The 18,957-nt window shown below is 44.2% G+C and overlaps 1 protein-coding gene across 1 annotated transcript; it reads left to right on the forward strand.

The window, feature by feature from the left end:
- The first annotated feature begins 2,307 nt into the window (after positions 1-2,307).
- LOC128085654 (cholesterol 24-hydroxylase) lies at positions 2,308-17,798 on the forward strand. The gene is made up of 15 exons (XM_052693363.1): positions 2,308-2,478; positions 6,198-6,275; positions 6,531-6,612; positions 7,129-7,202; positions 7,877-7,963; positions 8,610-8,748; positions 9,328-9,438; positions 10,228-10,384; positions 10,739-10,801; positions 12,226-12,298; positions 12,691-12,775; positions 14,656-14,766; positions 15,023-15,111; positions 15,791-15,857; positions 16,299-17,798. Exons 1-15 carry the CDS (start codon positions 2,354-2,356, stop codon positions 16,458-16,460), a joined length of 1,503 nt encoding a protein of 500 aa, XP_052549323.1. The 5' UTR covers positions 2,308-2,353; the 3' UTR covers positions 16,461-17,798.
- The last annotated feature ends 1,159 nt before the right edge of the window (positions 17,799-18,957 follow it).

An 18,957-nucleotide genomic window follows, 5' to 3' on the forward strand; every position in this document is an offset into this window, starting at 1 on the left:
TATTTGTCTCAGAAAAAAACATCTTGATTTTTCACTTTCTGTATACCAAAACCTGCATGTCTGCACTAGGGACCCCATGTGCACAGTTAAATCCTGTTTCCTGATTCCAACAGAATGTTATGTATAGGATTTCTTAAGGTCTGGTGGTAGAGCCAGACAGATAGCCTGAGAGATCTAAACAGAAGGCAGTTCTCAGATCCCACCTTGACAGTGTTTCCAGCCTGGAAAGGAGTACATCCATGTGTATTCCTGCTGTACATGGATGAAGCACATTGCTTATGTGAGCCCCAGATTCTACAAGTTCCATATGGACCTTTAAACAGGGGGCTGAGGTTTTCAACTGTGAATTCTCCAGGAGAAATACTGATTTAATCACCACCTGCACTGAAATAGTAGTATACAGCAGATGGAGGCATTTAACAATGAAGTCAAAAGCTCCTAATATAGAGATGCATTTTTTTGGCAACTTCAGTTTGCCTGGGGATTCCTACCTCTCCAGCTAAGCACTAGGGAATCATTCCCAAGCGCAAGCCATGCCTGCACTATGCCCTTACTGTGCTGTCCTCACTTGCAGGACATAAGATATGATGCTGGACCTCTGAGAGAGAGCAGGAAATGATTTTTAATAGACAGAAATAAGACAAGAGGAGTTTGCTAGGTCCAATTACTTTTTCAATTTTACCTTGCAAATTCACAGTGACAGTTCCCAACTTTCTGCCACTCTTGGCTCTTTGTGTTCTGGGAACACTCATGCTGGCAAAATGCTCATGTGATAGCAGTTCAATCCCCAGCAGAAAAGCGATGCACAGGCAAGTGCAGAATGCCTGACCTGTGCTCCTTCTCTGTGTGTCATTTGGGTGCCAGGCAGATGACAAACAGCGCAATGATTTTGGATCGTGTCTTTTACTCTTGGGAGTAGAAACATATTGGAATACAAGCAAAAGAAATCATTGAAGCTTGTTAGAATGCAAACAAAATTTTTATTAAAACTTATCTTTAAAGGCTGAAATGCAATTTCCACAGCCTTCTCAGGCTGAGTACTTATGAAAGATGAATTATCAGCTGATGACTGCATTTACATGAGTGGCTTCATTATACAACTTCCCTGTTTTAATCAGGGATGAGGACTACACTGCAGGGCCTCTCTACTCCATGAAAATGTAAAAAATATCAAATATTTTATCACGTATTAAATGCTCCCCATCAATTGCTTGCAAGCAAGGTAGAAGCAGAAACTTTTTTATCAGAAATATTCTAAGAGTGAACTCGAGTGACCCTTACAGATAATTATCTTCTATCCCTCTGTAAATCTGAAAGAAAAATCATCAATGAACCCAGAAAATCGATAATTCATCACAAAGCTCAATGAGTAGCTTTGGGTTTCATTAGCTAGCTTCAGTTTCTAAACACATCCTCTGGCTGATGCCATTCTTGTAATGAGCCATTCCTTTCCCATTGATTGCTATTCACACTACGAGATCATGATGGAGACTGCCTGACCAAATGGAAAGTTAGATTTCTTTTTTCTTCTGAAAACAAGAAGTTATAACACCCCAACCTTGACAGGAAATAAAATCTACTTTCATGTCAGATAAATTGAAACAGCAGTTAGATGATAGTGTTGGTCTTTAAGAATACACCAGCAGTGCAGTTTCTGGATTAAAAAATATTGGTGTGGAAATCTGTGTACCCAAAACACAGGGGGAAATCGTTTTGGGGTTGTTGCCCCAAGGGTTGCCATCTGGAGAAGAGAAGGCTCTGGGGCCTTCCAGTACTTGAAGGACGCTTACAAACAGCACTGGGACTGATTTTTCACACAATGGGGTAGTGATAGGACAAGGAGGAATGGTTTAAAATGAAAAGAGGGGGAATTTAGGTTAGATGTTCAGAGGAATTTCTTCACGGAGAGGGCAGTGAGGCACTGGCACTGCTGCCCAGAGCTGTGGGCGCCCCATCCCTGGAGGGGATGAGCTCAGACACAGGGTTTGCATTTGAGTAGCGCTGCGTGGAGCCAGGGTTGGACTCCAAGATCCTTGCGGGTCCCTTCCAACTCCGTGATTCTAAGATATTCCGTTACTCTAAGACATTCCGTAATTCTAAGATTCTATGCCCTCCCTGCAGAATACAAAGCATTAAAGCGCTGGGGGCCGTCGGAGGTGACCCTGGAGCAGCCCTGCACACCCACACGATTCAGAAAAGCCCTCGTGCTCGTGACAAGCTGTCACACTTCGGGCCGGAGCCGCTTCTCCTGCAGCCCCGAGCGGAAGCAGTTAACAGCCAGCAGCCTCCGCCCTGCCCGAGGCCGTGCCGCGCCGGCGCCGTCCCCGCTACAACCGACCACCGAGCGGCCGCCATGGCGGTGCTGGGCGTGCTGCTGCTGCTGGCGCTGCCGCTGCTGCTGGCGGCGGGGCTGTACTGCTGCTACGTGCGGCGCGTCCATGCCGCGTATGACCACATCCCCAGCGCCCCGCGCGAGAGGTAAGGGCCGGCCCGCCGCCCCGCCGGGCGCCATTTCAGCACGCCGCTGTGACTGCGGGCCGGCAGCCTGCCGAGGGCCGGCGCTTTGCTGACACGGCAAGGACGGGCGTGACGAAGTGGAGATCAGCAGTTTCGAGTTGTGCGTTCGAGTTGCGCTTTGTTTGTAGGACGCTGAGCAGACAGCCGGCAGCGGTGCAGCAGGGGCCGGTGTGTGGGAATGGCGCACCGCCCAGCGCCGGCAAGAAGCCCTGCGCCCCCACGCACCCAGGCAGCCCCGCAGGGACATCGGGCCCTGTTGCTTATCTCCAAGTGTCAGGAGAAAATCTACTTCTGTAATCGTGGTCAGAAATTGAGATGAGAGTTAGGAGGGAGCCTGTCATACCTGAATCTGCCTGTCCTCATCTTGGGAAGTGAGTTCACGTCCTAAGATAATGGCAGTTGAGTAATTTCGTGGCTGTTTCTCTTTTCCTTCTTCAGGATTTGAGGCTTGGAGGTGGTGATAGAGGCGAGGACCCTCCTCAGGAAGGTTTCTAGCACTGATGTCTCCATACAAGAGCTTGCCCATCTCTTGAGCTTGCAGTAATCGTAGAATTGCAGAATTGTTTGAGTTGGAAGGGACCTTTAAATGTCTTTGGTGCAACACTCATGCAGTGAGTGGGGACACCCACAGCTCCAGCAGGTGCTCAGAGCCCTGTCCAGCCTGACTTTGAATATCTCCAAGGACAAAGCACCCACCACCTCTCTGGGCAACCTGTTCCAGTGCCTCACCACCCTCAATGTAAAAAGGCTTTCCTTATATCCAGTCTAAATCTCTGGTCTTTTAGTTTAAAACCATTTCCCCTTGTCCCATCACAACAGACCCTCCTTAGAGAATCTGTCCCCTTCTATCCTGATAGCTTTCCAGAAGTATAAATGGTCAGTGGCTACAAAACCCCCATGTCAGTACCAGCTGCACAAACACTTCCACTGCTAAATATCCAAGGGAGGAAAGATCAAATGCCTCCAGTTCTGAAAAGTACTTTATAAAGAAAAGCAGAACATGGTACTGATGTAACCTCCTTGGGAGTCAGGGGATTGTGAGAAGATGGGGCCAAACTCATCTTGGTTGTGCAATGGACGCAAGTTGCCACAAGAGAACTGCCAATTAGGTGTAAGGCAAAGCATCTTTACTGTGATGTAAAATGGAGAAACATGGATTTGAAGGCTGGACTATTATGTGGGTAAAAAATTGATCAGATGGTTGTCACAAGATGGTTCTTATCAATGCTACTATGTCCAGATGGAGCCAGTCAAGAGTGGTTTCCCCCAGGGGTCTGTCCTGGGACCAGTGCTCTTTAGTATATCAGTGACATAGATGGTGGGATTGAATGTACTCTCAGCAAGTTTTTTGATGATAGCAAACTGGGTGGTGCAGTTGACACAACAGAAGGAAGGAGCACCACCCTGAGGGATCTGGGCATGCTTGGGAAGTGGGCACATGAGAACCTAATGAGAAGTTAGGCGTTCAGAAGAAATGTTTTACTGAGAGGATGGTGAGGCTCTGGCACAGGCTGCCCAGAAAGGTTGTCAGTACTCCATCCCTGGAGGCATTCAAGGCCAGGTTAGATGGGATCCTGGGCAGACTGATCTGGTGGGTGGCAACCAGCCCACAGCAGGGGGTTGGAACTAAATGATCTGTAAGATTCCCTCCAACTTAAGCCATTTTATGATTCTCTGGGTTCACAGAATCAGCACAAGAACTGGATAAGGCCCTGAACAGTGGTAATATAGCTTTGGCCTCAGGAAGGGGACAGAATGGTGGCTTCCAGATTTCCTTGCTAACCCACATGGCTCTGATTTTGCAGTTCCAAAATGGGTTTCATCCAAATGTTAACACTTCTCAGATGAGGGTGTACAGAGGCTGGCTGCTGCCCAGCATGCTGCCCACCAGGTGTGACCTCAGGCTGCTGTCAGCAAAGCTGCACCTCAGCCACTCGTTGCACAGCCTGCATCTTTCCGAGGTGTCATTCTGTCCTAAGTGACTTCTCCTTTGTTATTGTCTCCTTCCTTTACTTTTAATAAAAGCTTAAGAAAGCTTTGTTTCAGGATGAAGTACAACAGGATCTTTGCAAAACCTCAGACCATGTCTCAGCTCTTACAATTACATAATGACAAGATTATGTTAACACCCTTGATTTCCTGGGCTGATTTAGTTTGTCAGAGCTAACACATCTCTAAATGAGGCTTGTGCATGATTGGCTAAAATAGTGAGTCATAATGGCTTTGTGTCATTTCTGTCGTGTGAATCATAGAATGGTCTGGGTTGAAAAGGACCACAATGACCATGTAGTTTCAGCTCCCCTGCTATGTGCAGAATTGCCAACCACCAGACCAGGCTGCCCAGATATCACACTTGGAAAACACTGAGAGCTAGAGAAAAAGTCGTCTCTTCAAAAGTTTGCTTCGTGTTAGAGTTCTGTTAGGAGGAAATGGAGAGAAGGATTTATTTGTAAATGCATGGTTTTGGATAGCAGTGCCACATAACTATATATCCCAAACCAAGCCCTTGCTTGATTCTATCATGGCTTCCTACTAGTGAATGAACATTCTGCGCTTGTTACAGCACCTAACCAACTTGGGAGTTGACGGGATAAAGGACAAAACATCCCTGAGGACTCAGTTGTCACAATTCCCCAGTGACAGGGGAGCTGTGAGCTGGACTGTACTTGATATGCTGCAGGTAGAGCTCTTCCCAGAGCTTTGGCTAGCAAGGACTTTGTCTTCTTACACATTTTTATAGTCCAGTTAGAGAGGAGGAGTCAAGCAAGAGAGGATTGAAGATTTCAGGCAGATATTACGTAGCCTTGTTGAGTGCTTGTTATTTTAACTGTCTGCTGGTTCCAATAGAAATAAAACAAGAGCCTGTTTTTCCCCTATAGCTTGTTTGTACAGAAGAGGATGATAGCATGCCTGGCTGTGTCTCAAATGGAAAACAGATCTCAAGCACAGCTTGCTTGATTTGGAGAGGAGCTTGGCCAAATCTTCCTTCAGATGTGTGCAAAGCCAGTGGGAATTTCCTGCTCACATCTGAAGGAAGAAATTGGTCTCTGACCTTTGAATACAGCTATTGTAGTTGAACGATTAACCCTTTTATTCACTTCTTTCAGTTTCTATATGAATCCTAAGCTTTTCTTAAACATTTCATGGTCTTGCTCAGAAAATATATCTGCTGTGGGCGTGCAGCTGGCAGGACTTTGTCTCTACACCAATCCCCTGGCTGTGCACCAGAGGGTTCCTAGCATACCTAGGTGATGGCTGCATACTTGCACAGTTATGTGTTATTTCTGCCTTTCCTTACAAGGAGTAAGAATACAACCAATGTACACTGCATCCACTGAGCAACAAGTCTGTATGCTGAGTACTTGGCACATGAGCATATGGGGATATAAAGCGATGCTGAAATGGGGTTGGTTTTGCTCCTCATGCTTTCTGTAGCAAAGAATCTTGAGCATGTTTGAAAAACAATTTACTGTTGTTTCTGTTACAAATAGAGCATCTACCCAGGGCAATCATCATTCTAAATCATTCTTTTAGTCATTAGACTGCAGCAAAACACCTAGGTCTTGAAGCCCACTTCACATCCTTCCTGTCATCCTTCCCTAAGTATCAGTGCTGAGGAATGCAATCTGTACAAAATCCTTTTGGCATCCTCATGACACTCTTAACTTCATTTTCTGCAGCTTTTTACTTGGACATCTGCCAATCTTTTGGAGAATGATGAAGAAAAAGGAGTTTCTACATGACCTCTTTCTGCAGTGGTAAGTTGACACACATCAGTAGGTTAGACTCGGGTAGCCCTGTAGTAAGTTGGGAACATAAGACATGGAGGCGTTGAGTTACATACTTCTCATCATTCAGAGGGTAGGTAGTAGGGCTAGATAAAGAACACTCTTATTGGCTTTATTCATTCAAGTCTGCAGTTGTGCCCTGTACATGCTGCTTTGGTCCTTTGGAGTTCTTAGGTTTGAACTGATACTGGTGTTTTGTACCATTTCCTTTCCTTTTTTTTGTAGGTCAAAGAAATACGGACCTATTGTACGGGTTAATGCATTTCACAGAGTCTCAGTACTGATTTTTAGTCCTGAAGGAGTGAAGGTACTGCAAAATAAAACAGAACGGACAGTGGGAATCAGCCCTCTAAAAAGGGTGGTGGTGTCTGATGATTAGGGCAGTGTGGTCCAGCTAACTTGTGCCTTCTGGGAGCACAACTGTGCCAGTTTACGAAGGAGAAGTGGCCTGAACTTTTTTGCAGTCTGTATTTATTTTCTTGCTTGATCAATTGATTAACTTTGTTACTTTTCTTTAAACGGCAGATATAGCAAGCACCCTCAATTTCTGAGAAGCAGACTATCTACAAGAGCTTGATATCTCAAAAAAAAAGGCACAAAGGAGCTGAATTTTTGTAATAATCACAGAGATAGCTTCCAGGTCACCAGGCAAAAAATGCTACAGGCATGCAAAACAAGTTATCAGCATGGAAACTGGGGAATCAGGGCACACCAAATAATTCATGTAGTCTTCAGACTGTGTGTGAATGTGTGAGCGGCTTTTTATGTTTTGTCTGAGAAGTGAATGGTGCTCAGTACTCACCAACCTGAAATGTTATTTTAGGAGTTCTTGATGTCACCAGAGTACCCAAAGGACCGTCTGGTGTATGGTCGTATCTTCAACTTGTTTGGTGTGAGGTAGGCAAAAAACCACCTAAAGCCACTGTATCTCAAAATAAAGAGATTAATAAGATTAATAAAGACACAGGCATGACTCTTGTGTTGAGTCAGGCTGTTAATATAAATGACTGATTCCAGATATACTTAAGCAACAAGTGCTTACTAAATTACATTGGAAGTCTATATGGCAAGTCAAACATCTTCCCGATCAGGCAGGAGGTTGTGATGGATGTTTTTTACCTTGATTTTTTTTTTCCCCTGTGAATGTTCAGTTAGTCTGAGAAGAGTTTTCTCAAGACCGTCATCAAACGTTTCACTTGAACAACAAACTTTCGTTTGAATGTACTTGAGTTTCCAGTTCCTAAGCTAAATGAAAGAAGAGGGGATGTTTTGCTGTTATCTTGATGCTCCTGACAATAGAGTAATTCAATTACGTTAATTATTTTTGTTACAGTTGTTTTTTGGAACCTGCACAATGAATCAGCATCCTGTTGCACACAGTAGTCCACACATACCATGCAAAACATAGATACAATTCAGTTGTTTTCCACAACAATGCATTCAAAGCAACAAAGTACTTCCTGCTTATGGGAAAAATACAAGAAAGTAGATGTGGAAGAGTTTTTGATGGGACAGTTTGGGCTGACTCCCTTGCTGAAAAGTGCTCCTTTCCTTGTTTTCTTAAATGCTAGGTTTTTGGGGAATGGCTTGGTAACTGTTCGTGACTATGAGCACTGGCACAAGCAGCGGAAGGTGATGGATCCAGCTTTCAGCAGAAGGTAAGGCAAATATCTCTGGGATGATCTGCTTGCGCCTGCTGTATTTTCATGATTGTAACCATTGTTGATGCATTTTTGATATTTAGAAAGAGAAAACCCTCTTAAAATCTTATTTTGAGTATAGCACACTATACAGTGTTCCCAAACTTTCCTCGTGGGAGTGACACTTATGTAGGCTCAATGGTGGCAGGGAGTTCCCAGGGTCTTGCATCTAGGAATGCTGCAATGGTTGCTTTATCCCATTTGAAAACAAACCTCAGATATTTGAAGTGGGCAGGCCTAACCATTCACCTGTCTGAGTGATTCCCTGTGGGAGAGAGAGATTGCTGTGGTCTGGTTTGCTCGCCTGTACAAAATAAATACATTGCATTTAGGGTCTGGAGGTTTGTCCGTCTGCCTCAACATGCTCAGGCCAAAGCTCTTTGCTGTGACAGCTGTTATTTACATGGTAGGATAGAGCTAGGTGGCTGCAAGAGCACATTTTGTCAGTTCTGATTTTTAAAGTACTAAGGCAAATTTATTATAAATCTAAGGTTAAACAACATTTAAAAAAAATCATTATAATTTCCTGTAAAAAATGATAATTTTGCCCGAGCAAAGGTATCTTCCCCAGAGTCCCCATCACTCATTTCTATTAATTGTTCAGCTACCTGATTGGTATGATGGAAACTTTTAATGAAAAAGCAGAGGAGCTGATGGAGAAGCTAGAGGAAAAGGCAGATGGAGAGACAGAGTGTAGCATGCTGACAATGATGAGCCGGGTGACTTTGGATGTCATCGCAAAGGTACCAGCTGTCTGCTTTCTTGTTTCCTCTGCCATTAGCAGGAGGGAATGAAAATAATGGGATCAGGAGCTGGAGCCAGGGTACCTTTACCTGGGAACACCCTAAGAAGTGGGGCAGTAATTGTGGCACACCCATTCAGGCTGAGATATAGGAAAGGGAAGTTAGGGAAGGATTTATGTTGTGTAAGAGAGGCCAGCAGCATGCTGCACAGGAAGCTTTTTGCAGAAGCCCTTAAACCTCGTGACTCCCATCCCTCCAGACTAGAAGGGCACACTGCTGTTTGTTCGTGGGTGCATATTGCATTATTATATGTCAGCATGAAATCTGCCTTGCCATGGCTTTTCCCTTCTTTATGTGAAACAGTTAAGGAATAATTGGGGGGTAATAACAAATATTAATTCCCCTTAGAAAAGAAAGGCTAATCTAGGTATCAGCCTTCCCTCACAGACTCTTGCAGACTAGCATGAGGCATTTTTCTGGGAAAAGACAGTGGTGCGAGGCAGTCCTGCTTTATCATGCCAGCTCTCCTGAGCTGGGAGGATTCAGCAAGTGGCTGCTTTTTCCTTTCCCTCCCCTCAGTTGGCCTTTGGCTTGGAGTTGAATGCATTAAGGGATGACCGGACGCCATTCCCACATGCTGTGACCATGATCATGAAAGGAATGACTGAGATGCGCATCCCCTTTGTGAAGGTCTGTGTGCTCCTTGCATCCATCCCCTGTCTGCATGTCCAGCTGGAAACTGCCTCTGTATGAGACTGGAGTTGTGTGTGGTCTTTATCTTACAGGGAAAACATCATCAGTAGTTCTTTCCTCCAACATGTGTTGAGATAGAATTAATTAGCACTTTAAAACACTTGCAGAATTAACATGTTATTAGTTAGTGCTTCATTTCTATCATTCTGCCTTTTTCCCTCCCTGCATGTTTTCTCTTACGTGCTTTTACACTTTCATGCCCATTACTGCAAAAGTTGGGAATTCCTTGCCCAAGAAGCACTGCAGCCTTCATACAAAGTGGAAGAAATTTGAACTTCCTTACCATAAAAAAAGTATTGGCCAGTGGGGCCAGTGTTCATGGACTTGAATTTTGTGGGTGAAATCTGAAACAGTTAAGCTCCATAGTTTCTCAAGAAAGCTGTCATTCAGACTTCCATAGCTCCCACTTTCCCTTTTGGGTCCAACGGGTGGATTCTGTATCGTATGCTACAGTTTCTTTCCTCAGAAAATTGAGGAATTTTGCTCATGATGATCAAAAAATTAGCCCTGACAAGGCAGGACATCAGCATGCACAGCCTGAAGTAGTTCTCATTTTAGTCCAAACACTTCAGGCAAAAGTCCAAAGCACTTTAGGAAAGTTCACTTTGTTCTGCGGTGAGCAGATGTTTTTGTGGAAAATGACATTGAGGTGCCATTTAAAAAACAACACTGCAAATGTTTTTACCAGCAAGAGGAATAAAAAGACTAAATAAATTCTGTATTCAGTACATGCCAGGAAAGCAGAAAATGATAAAAGAGGTCCGGGAGAGCATACGGCTGCTGCGGCGTGTGGGCAAGGAGTGTATTGAGAAGAGGAGGGAAGCCATCCAGAGTGAGAAGGAAATGCCAACAGATATTCTTACGCAGATACTGAAAGGAGATGGTAGGAAGCACATCGCTGTTCAAGTTAATTTGTCTTTGGCTTGCTTTTCCTGAGGTTTGGAAGTCTTAGTTTGGGGACGTGAACTTTGTGACTCAGTCTGCCTTTACTGTCTTCAAGACCATGTGTTTTGTTTTTTTTTTAACATTGAAGAGTCATAAAGTGACTTGTTTAGAAAATACCCTGTTTCTTGACATTGGATCAAATACTGATCACAGGTCACCTCTGAGTAGCTGTCTCAGTGTTCCTTCCTAATCCATTCAGGAAAACATGCTCAAAGCAGGACAGGGTGTCCTGGCTCTTCCAGCTGGAGCACAAATACATTTCCTAATCTCATTTGTTTTTCTGTCTTGACAGCTCTGGAGAAAACTAGAGATGATGAAAACATGCTGGACAACTTCATCACTTTCTTTGTTGCGGGTTAGTAGCTGCTTTAATATTTGGATATGTTGTGTGGGAAGCTATATTCATTCTTGTGCTGCCCACACAATTGTTATTGGCTTTGCTCGCTCCTTGTGATGCTGCTGTGACCAGGAGTCACTTGGTTGGTGCATTGGAACTGTTGAGTCATGGCCTGAACCTCTGTTTGATCACCTGAGGTGAGCACTCAGTCAGCCACAGGAGCACTGGTGAAGGCAATTCAGCTGTGTGACTGGAAGGCGTGGAGCTTGGCTCCACTTCTCCTAGACCCCATTTAAGGACTGATTGCCACTGAAGAAGGATCTCTTTCTGGAGATTTCTCCCTGTGGGGTTTTTTGCTAGCCTCTGACACTGGTGAGCACTGTCGTTTATGTCTGATTATCTGTTCCAACATGATAATCTTACTAGCACAACGTCTCTATGTACTTACTGATTGAACAGTACTTTGCAACACCTGTATACTTATTGATCTCACAGTTGGTAAACAGCAGCATTATACTGGAGTAAGAACAGCTGAGCAAAGTCTGAAAAGAGCTCTTAGTTTTCTCGCAGGCAGATGATGTTTCGTCCTTGTTCTGTCGTACCAGCATAGTGAATAAAGCCAGGCTGTTGTTGCAGGAACAGCTTTGCCTTTGGGGTGCGAGGCTTTTTCATGTGGTTCTGACCCTTCCATCTCATGTCCTGCTAAGTCCCACTGAAAGCATCTTTAGTATGTTGCATGGGTTTTTGCATCACCTCGCCCACATAAGCAAATGCCATCCTTGCTGTAGGAGTAGCATTCAGTGCTAGCTGGGAGAGGTCAATGTCAAGACTATCAGGAGAAACAGAGACCCAGATAGTGAGCTAAAGGATGTAGAAAAATTGATCTGCACATCAGTAGGATTTAGGTGACTTCCTGAGATGACGCTTTTCTTTCACAAAGGAAGGTATGTTTTAAACAAATCTTCACGGAATTCTATTTTCTGTAGTGCTTTAAAATAGTATGTGTTCCTATTAATGAAAAAACATTAAACATACCTACATAAAGCAAACATTTAAAAGACAGAAGCTCTGTTTTCCTTCAATGTTGGTAAATATTTGCTTCTCAGGGTTATGTGGCTGGTGATAGGACAGTGACTGAATCACACAGGCCTCTTATAAGTGTTAGCACGATCTTGCTGATAGGTAGTTTCTAATCATTCAGTCATGAATACAAAATCTGCAGCCATGAATTGATCAAGGTAACTGCTAAAAATACCAGCTATGCTTCTTGAAAGTTGTTTATCACATCCCTTTTAGTGTTTCATTTAACTTCTGGAATACTTGAAATAAAATGTTTGGGGCGTGACTTTTAAAGTCTCTGGTTGGCAGTAATGTGACCAGACCTTCTTAGTATCATCTTATTACTTTATACTAACCTTTGAGCTGATTCTTTATGGTTCTAGGTCATGAAACCACTGCCAATCAGTTGTCGTTTACAGTAATGGCACTGTCTCAGCATCCTGAAATAATGGAAAGGTAGGTGTACTCTCATTCACTGTTGGTTTCACGGTGAACCTCATTATATGGATTACCAAAAACTTAAGGTAAATTCTAGCCTTCTTTCCAAAAGAAACAGTTTCATGGCTCAATATATCTGACATTTAAAAACAAGCAGAGGGATGAATTATTTCAATTCCATCTAAGTGTTTTTTTTTTTTAAAGCTGGTCCAGAGTGCTGCCTGGCTGCGCTTTACTGCATCCTGATACAAGGCACAGGTTCAGGCAGGCTGGCTGGGAATCAGTAGGCATTTTGCCTGAGGATGAAAATCAAAGTGCAACTCAGTGTCTGGAAAGTAAAAAATGTACTTTGTCACTTTGCCTCACAAGAAATAGGTGTCTGCAACTAATATTTTTAAATTTCTCTGCAGAGTACAAGCTGAAGTGGATGAAGTCCTTGGTGCTAAGAGGGACATTGAGTATGAGGATCTTGGCAAACTGAAGTACTTATCACAGGTACTGTAGGAGTGAAGTAAGATACCAGTCAGAGCTGTTTGGTAGCACTGCTGCCATTTCATGCGACTGCCAAGAAGAACCCCATGTTTTTAAGATTTTAGGAGCAGCACCAAAATGAGAGGCTGATGGCATTTGTCCTCGGAGAATAAGCAAGTAGGCAGAAAGCTGTCTGCAGCAGCCCAGCCTTGATGGGAAGGGTGCTTCTAGATTCCATTCTGAAACCCCAGGATTCCTTTGCATCTTACTTGCATTATTACTAAGCAGAGAGCTGGAGTTGCTTAATCCCTACCTGTTTAAACTGAAACTGTAGTCATATTTTAAGAAGGGCTTGCAGTGTGGAGCCCAACCTTTGCGTAAGTCCCACGCAGTTCCCAAAATCTCAGCTCTATTTTTGTTTGATTGCTATTAAAGCATTTCCAAGTATGATCTCACCGTAGTGCAATAAACGAAGTGAGATTTGAAGACTTCCAAAAATATTGGCTAGTTTTTGCAATTTCAGGTTTTTGGTTTTTTTTTTTTTCAGTTGTTAAACCTTCTTCAGTCACTGAGGGGGGGGGGAAAAAAAAACAAACAAATGTTTGGTCCTAGAAGAAATTTTGTGTGTAAAAAGTTGGTAATGAACTGTAAAGCCAGGGGTTGGCTACTTGCCAGCATTTGTCAAGTATTTTTTTTTTAATTATTATTATTTTTTTTTTTTTTACAAGATGAGAGACATCAGTAACCCTCAGGAGAGGCTGAATAGACAGTCCTGGCAACTATTCTCCTTGCTTCCATTTCCCTGTAATTTTAGTAATCTACTATCACTGCTTTTCTCTTAAACTGCCCCGTTGAGACTCATGTTTGTCATTTCGTGTCCCTCAAACTGCTGTGCTTTGGTGGCAGATAAATTCAAAAGTGCACTTCTTGTAAAGAAAAGACATCACTGTGTGCTTACTGAAATCAGCAGGTTTCTCTAGGCTTGTCCGAGCGTCATCACAATTACATCACTCCAATTAGGACTAGGTATCTAAGCCTTTCAGTGTTAAGACAGATTACATGAGAGCCTCTCAAAAGCAGACAGTTTATTTAGCAGAACAAGCTTGGATCTGTACAAGCAAAGTCACAGTCACCATTAGTCAGAGAGCTAGTCTGTCCATGGAGGATCAGAGACCATGGAACTCCTCTCTTGTCATTCAAGCAATTTTGAATCCTTTTGTCCATGCTTCTTTTTCATTAATTCATTCTTGCATACCCACTGTTAATTGCATTTGCAATGCGATGCTAATGTGCACTGTTAATTAGGCTTCACTTTCATGAAATAAGCCATTCTTACAGCTCAATGCCATCAAAAGAAACGGTCACGTTTCACTTTTTTTCTCACTGTTTCCTATTCATTTTTCTTTGCCAGGTTGTTTTTTGTCACTTTGGTGCTGTGACCTGGCACAGCTCCCTGAGCACTAGATAAAGCACAAAGGCAGGGGCAGGAGCACAGTGCTGAGAGTGGGAGGAGGTGGCAGAAGCCACCCGTGCTGCTGGCAGCAGCTCTGAGCACTACTTGTCAGGTGCATGAATTTCATTCACTCTCAGATACTCCCTTTGAATTTCCTTCCCAGTAATATTTCACCTAATTGTTTTCCCAAGTGTAGGTGTTAGATCTGCTGAATGCATTGTGCTTGTCACTCCTTTATGTAATTTCTATATCAGTGATAGGAAAGAACCAGGTCTGAAGGCAAGTTGACTTTGCCATTTTTTTTGCCCACAGGATTCTGAGGAAGGTACACCAGCACCTGTTCTACAAGCCAAAAGCTCCCCTTTAGCCAGAATGAAAGGCTATACGAGTAATTCATTATGTTTCTGCACTGTATTAAATAACTGATCTCTTGTGCTTTTTGCTGACACAGGTTCTGAAGGAATCAATGCGTCTGTACCCACCTGTCCCAGGGACAGTGCGCTGGACAGGGAAGGAGACTGTCATTGAAGGCGTCAGGATTCCTGCAAACACAACCCTGCTTGTAAGTCTTGCAGCAGCATCCCCCATCAGCAACGTGTAGCTCTTGCAGGATCCACGTGTAACAGTATCAGAGTCCAGAATACTCCCCCACCATTCCTACTGTTTGGTGAAATTTGGGCTGGGACTCGGATATGAATTGAGACCCTGGGTCAGTTTTGCCTAGGGGGTGCAAGATAGCTGTGTTTTTGCAGCTGTGACAGCAGAGAGTCATTTTCAGTGAGCTTCTGCTGACTAATGCAGATCTGCCTTCTTGACAGTTCAGCACGTATGTGATGGGGCGGATGGACAGGTACTTCGAGGATCCGCTCTCTTTCAATCCAGACCGATTTAGCAAAGATGCACCTAAGTGAGTTTCTTTTTACTTCCAGATCATTAAATATGTAATATTTAATATCTAATACTTCAAGGGGAAGAAAGCAGAGGAAAAATTTTCCCATTCTAATTCATGTTATTTAATATTTATGTTGAGGTCAAAATCAGACTGGGACAAAGCCAGGATGAGTATTTGCTGTACTGCAAAACAAGGATTTGATGCATGACAGCCTTTACCCAGGAAGCTTGAAATGGATGGTAGTGTGATGGAAGTATCAGGACAGTTTGTGCTGAAGCCCCTACATCTAACTGCTTAGGTCAGGAACTTTGTTTCAGATGAGAGCTATTCTGATCTCCAGGACCAAACAGCTCCTTGCTTATGTGGTTCAGATGTGCATGCAGGAGCAGCAGTTGGATGGATTGTTAAATCTTCATGATAGGCTGGAGGGCATTTAGGGTGTGCTTGAAATATGGCTTAGAAATAAAGTTTCCATGCGGCCATACTATGCAAGCTGAGCCAGTGGAGTGCTACTGACAGCACTGTTCAGAACTCTGTTGGCTCTGAACCAAAAAATTCTAGTTTGGAGATTGTCTTGACAGTTCAGCTAGGTGGGGTGGCATTTAACCATTACCTTGCTGTAGTGTTGAAGGATTTGCATCTTTCTTTATGATAAAACAGTCAGAATGACAGTTTTGATTGTTTTTCTTTTTAGGCCATATTACTCCTATTTTCCATTCTCACTGGGACCCCGTTCCTGTATTGGGCAGGTGTTTGCACAGGTGAGCACAACTGTAATGAGAATCTGTTAGTGAGCTCTGGGCCAGGTCATAGTATACTGTACCTTGGCCCTTCTGATAGTGCACTAGCCCTCTACCCCTCAAAGGGAAGGTGCATAGCTTGTCCGTGATAGGGGACGTATGTACCTTGCAATCAGGAATGTGCTATGAGTTTATCTAAGTGTTGGTGCTCAAAATCATCACATGAATATGGTTGAATCACCAAAATGGAGTTTGTTTGTAAACACAGGGACAGATCTTTGTGTCTGTCACTTGTCTTCAAATCTGGGAAGCCCCAGCTGGCTGTATTCTTCCTTCCCATTCTCACAGCCATTAATAAATCTATATTGACAAAGCAGTAAGCATAGCATGCTAAATTTCAAATGCTGCTGTCAAATCCATACTTTCTGTCAATGATAATGAGTTTGCTTTCCTTCTTAACAGATGGAGGCTAAAGTGGTGATGGCAAAATTGCTGCAGAGGTTTGAATTCCAGCTTGTACCAGGGCAGAGTTTTAAACTTTTGGACACAGGAACCCTTAGGCCACTAGATGGAGTAATGTGTAAGTTAAAGCCAAGGAGCTCTCCTAAGGGTTTCACTGTGTAACCATCAGGAAGGGCAGCATGAAATGAATGTGGTTGAGTTTCATCACATTTTGAAGATTTTCTCCCTAATTGGAGGTTAGATTTTTCAGGCACCTTTAGACGATTACTAGACAGAAAATTTTCCTAACTTCCTCATCATTTACTGAAGAAAACCTCAGGAGATCTGCTCTAGAGATGTTTGAAAATCTTTGAGCTGAAATTATGCCTGGAATCGCAAAGCATTCTGTTTTTCTGGGGGACTCTGGTTGTTAACAGGTGTTGAAAAGGACATCCTCTCACTGAAGTATCCCTGGGAATACACAAACCTAAGGCCAGATCCCAACAGATAGCTTCTACTAATTTTATTTACAACACATCATGATCTAAGTAAGGCCTTGTGTGTAGATTTTCATTTTTACACAATAAAAAAACACAGAATGCAGGACTGAACTTAAAAACAGAAGCTTGGAGCCTTTCTCCTGGTCAAAATAATTTTCCTATCTCTGCTCTACATGAAGAAAAATGATGGAGAGAAATGATTTGAAACAAAAATCAGACACTGTGATCACTAATTGTCCCTGTTGCTTCTGCCTCATTTTCTTCAATGTCTTTTACTTCCAGTAGCAGTCAGTGCTAGATTCACAATCCAGGCAAGGCTGTTTCTGTGGGGGAGTACTTGGGTTCATTTTGTCCTGCATCATTTCCCTATCTGGCTCACTGTGAAGCTACTCCAAAGCTTGGACTGGACTGCCTCATAGCTACAGCAGGGCTGGAAGGGCCTGAAGTCAAATGCTGCTTAAACTGTCCTCGCCTCAAAGAAATATGTATGCAGCCTGAGCCAAAGGCAAGAGAATATCCTGCAGCTGCCCCAAAACTGTTTGCTCTGGGCTGGCTTTCAGCCTGGCTCTGCTATGGGAAAAATGATACTGTGAAAATCTAGAAATACATGGATGCCTAATGTGGGTTTGAGCATAAAATCTGTCATGAAGTGAAGGGAACTGGAGACCCTTAGCACTGTTGGTGTTACCACCTTCTTGAGAGAGAGGACTCGGAACATACACTGTCAAGTTTCTGTGCTGGGTTTCACACCAGGAAAGTGACTTCTTAAGAGATTGCTTTTGTTTGTTTGCATTGTGCATCACCTCGTGCAGAGCAGCAGAGGGATAACAGGCCATTAAGAGCTCTGCTTTTGGCAACGTCAGCAATGCTGTGCAGTATACTAATATTACTTCTACCCAGAGGTAATAGCACTTGTACTGCTAGGGGTTTAGGCTGCCCATAGAACAGCTCTGCACTCCCTTTTGCTGGAAATCTGCTCATATTCTCCTGTGCATTAATAAAACCTGATGTGGAAACCTGAGGACTTGCAGCTGGATGTGTGCGCTCAGAGCGGGTTTTAGGGTGCATGAGATGCAATGCTAGTGGGGCTGGGTGTGCAAAGGGCTGGGTTTGGAGATGTCCGAGGGAGGGATGCATCTTGGCAGTGTTGGGGGCCCTGAGGGAGTAATGGAGGGCAGTGGTGTATCCTGCTGGCAGCACACAAACCACTTGGCATGGGATGGCAGCTGCTTCTGCCTTATGACGAGCAAGATGGAATGTGGTAGGGGCAGTAAGCGTGCATTTCCTTCTGCTCCCTCCATAGTGGGGTGCTTTCAAGGACTCAGGGTGGACAAGGGGGTGTTACCATGTTAATACCCTGCAGCAAACCCCAGTACCATCCAGCTGCCACAAGCCTTCCCCCTGACCCACTGGCCAGCAGCTCCTGCAGGACTGTCACCTGTAAATGTGATCGCCTTCCAGCAGATGGCAAGCTCTCATCGGCGATGTATCGAGCAGCAGCCGTGCTCCTCAGTCCTGAGGTTCTGGAGAGACCCAGGGCTGCAGCTTCCCGAGCACTGCAGAGAAGAACAATTTCTCTCTGCTCCCTCTCCCAGATGCACAGGTACCTGCTAGGATCCTAGCCAGGAGCCCAGGTGAGGGCTGCCCCCGGATGTGAGGGCACCTGTGGCAAGATATATTCCCAAATTCTTGCAGTGCCTGAGCCTTCCCCATGTTCTGACAGATGGCAGCTGTGGTTTTCTTTGATCAGAACTGTAAACTCTGCCTACCCCTTCTGGGTTGTTGCCCAGAGCTTTCATGTGTGTGAGGAGTTTCCCTTAGGAATTATTCCCAGCTTTTTTATGCTAACCCAGGATCTTGATCTTACCCCTTTTAGTGTGGCAGACAAGTAAGAGGAGAAGCAGGGAAAAGGCCGCTGCCTAGACTCTCTTGGGATGGGAAGGAACCAAGCAGGGGACAGACACTCAGAGGAGCTCTGCCTTGCAGGGGGAGGCAATTCCCTTTATATGGTGAGGGAGAGCCTTTCTTATCCTTGCTGGTCTGGAGCATCACAGTTCAGCACTCACACCTCATGCCCAGGAGCACAGCCAGCATCAGAGCCAGGAGGGAATAGCCTCTGGGGGAATGAATGCAGATAGGGAAATGAACAACACTGTCCTGATTGCTGGGGCCAAGTGTGC

The sequence above is a fragment of the Tympanuchus pallidicinctus genome, unplaced genomic scaffold, assembly GCF_026119805.1.
Source record: "Tympanuchus pallidicinctus isolate F22 unplaced genomic scaffold, pur_lepc_1.0 scaffold3, whole genome shotgun sequence".
Classification (NCBI taxonomy): Eukaryota; Metazoa; Chordata; class Aves; order Galliformes; family Phasianidae; genus Tympanuchus; species Tympanuchus pallidicinctus.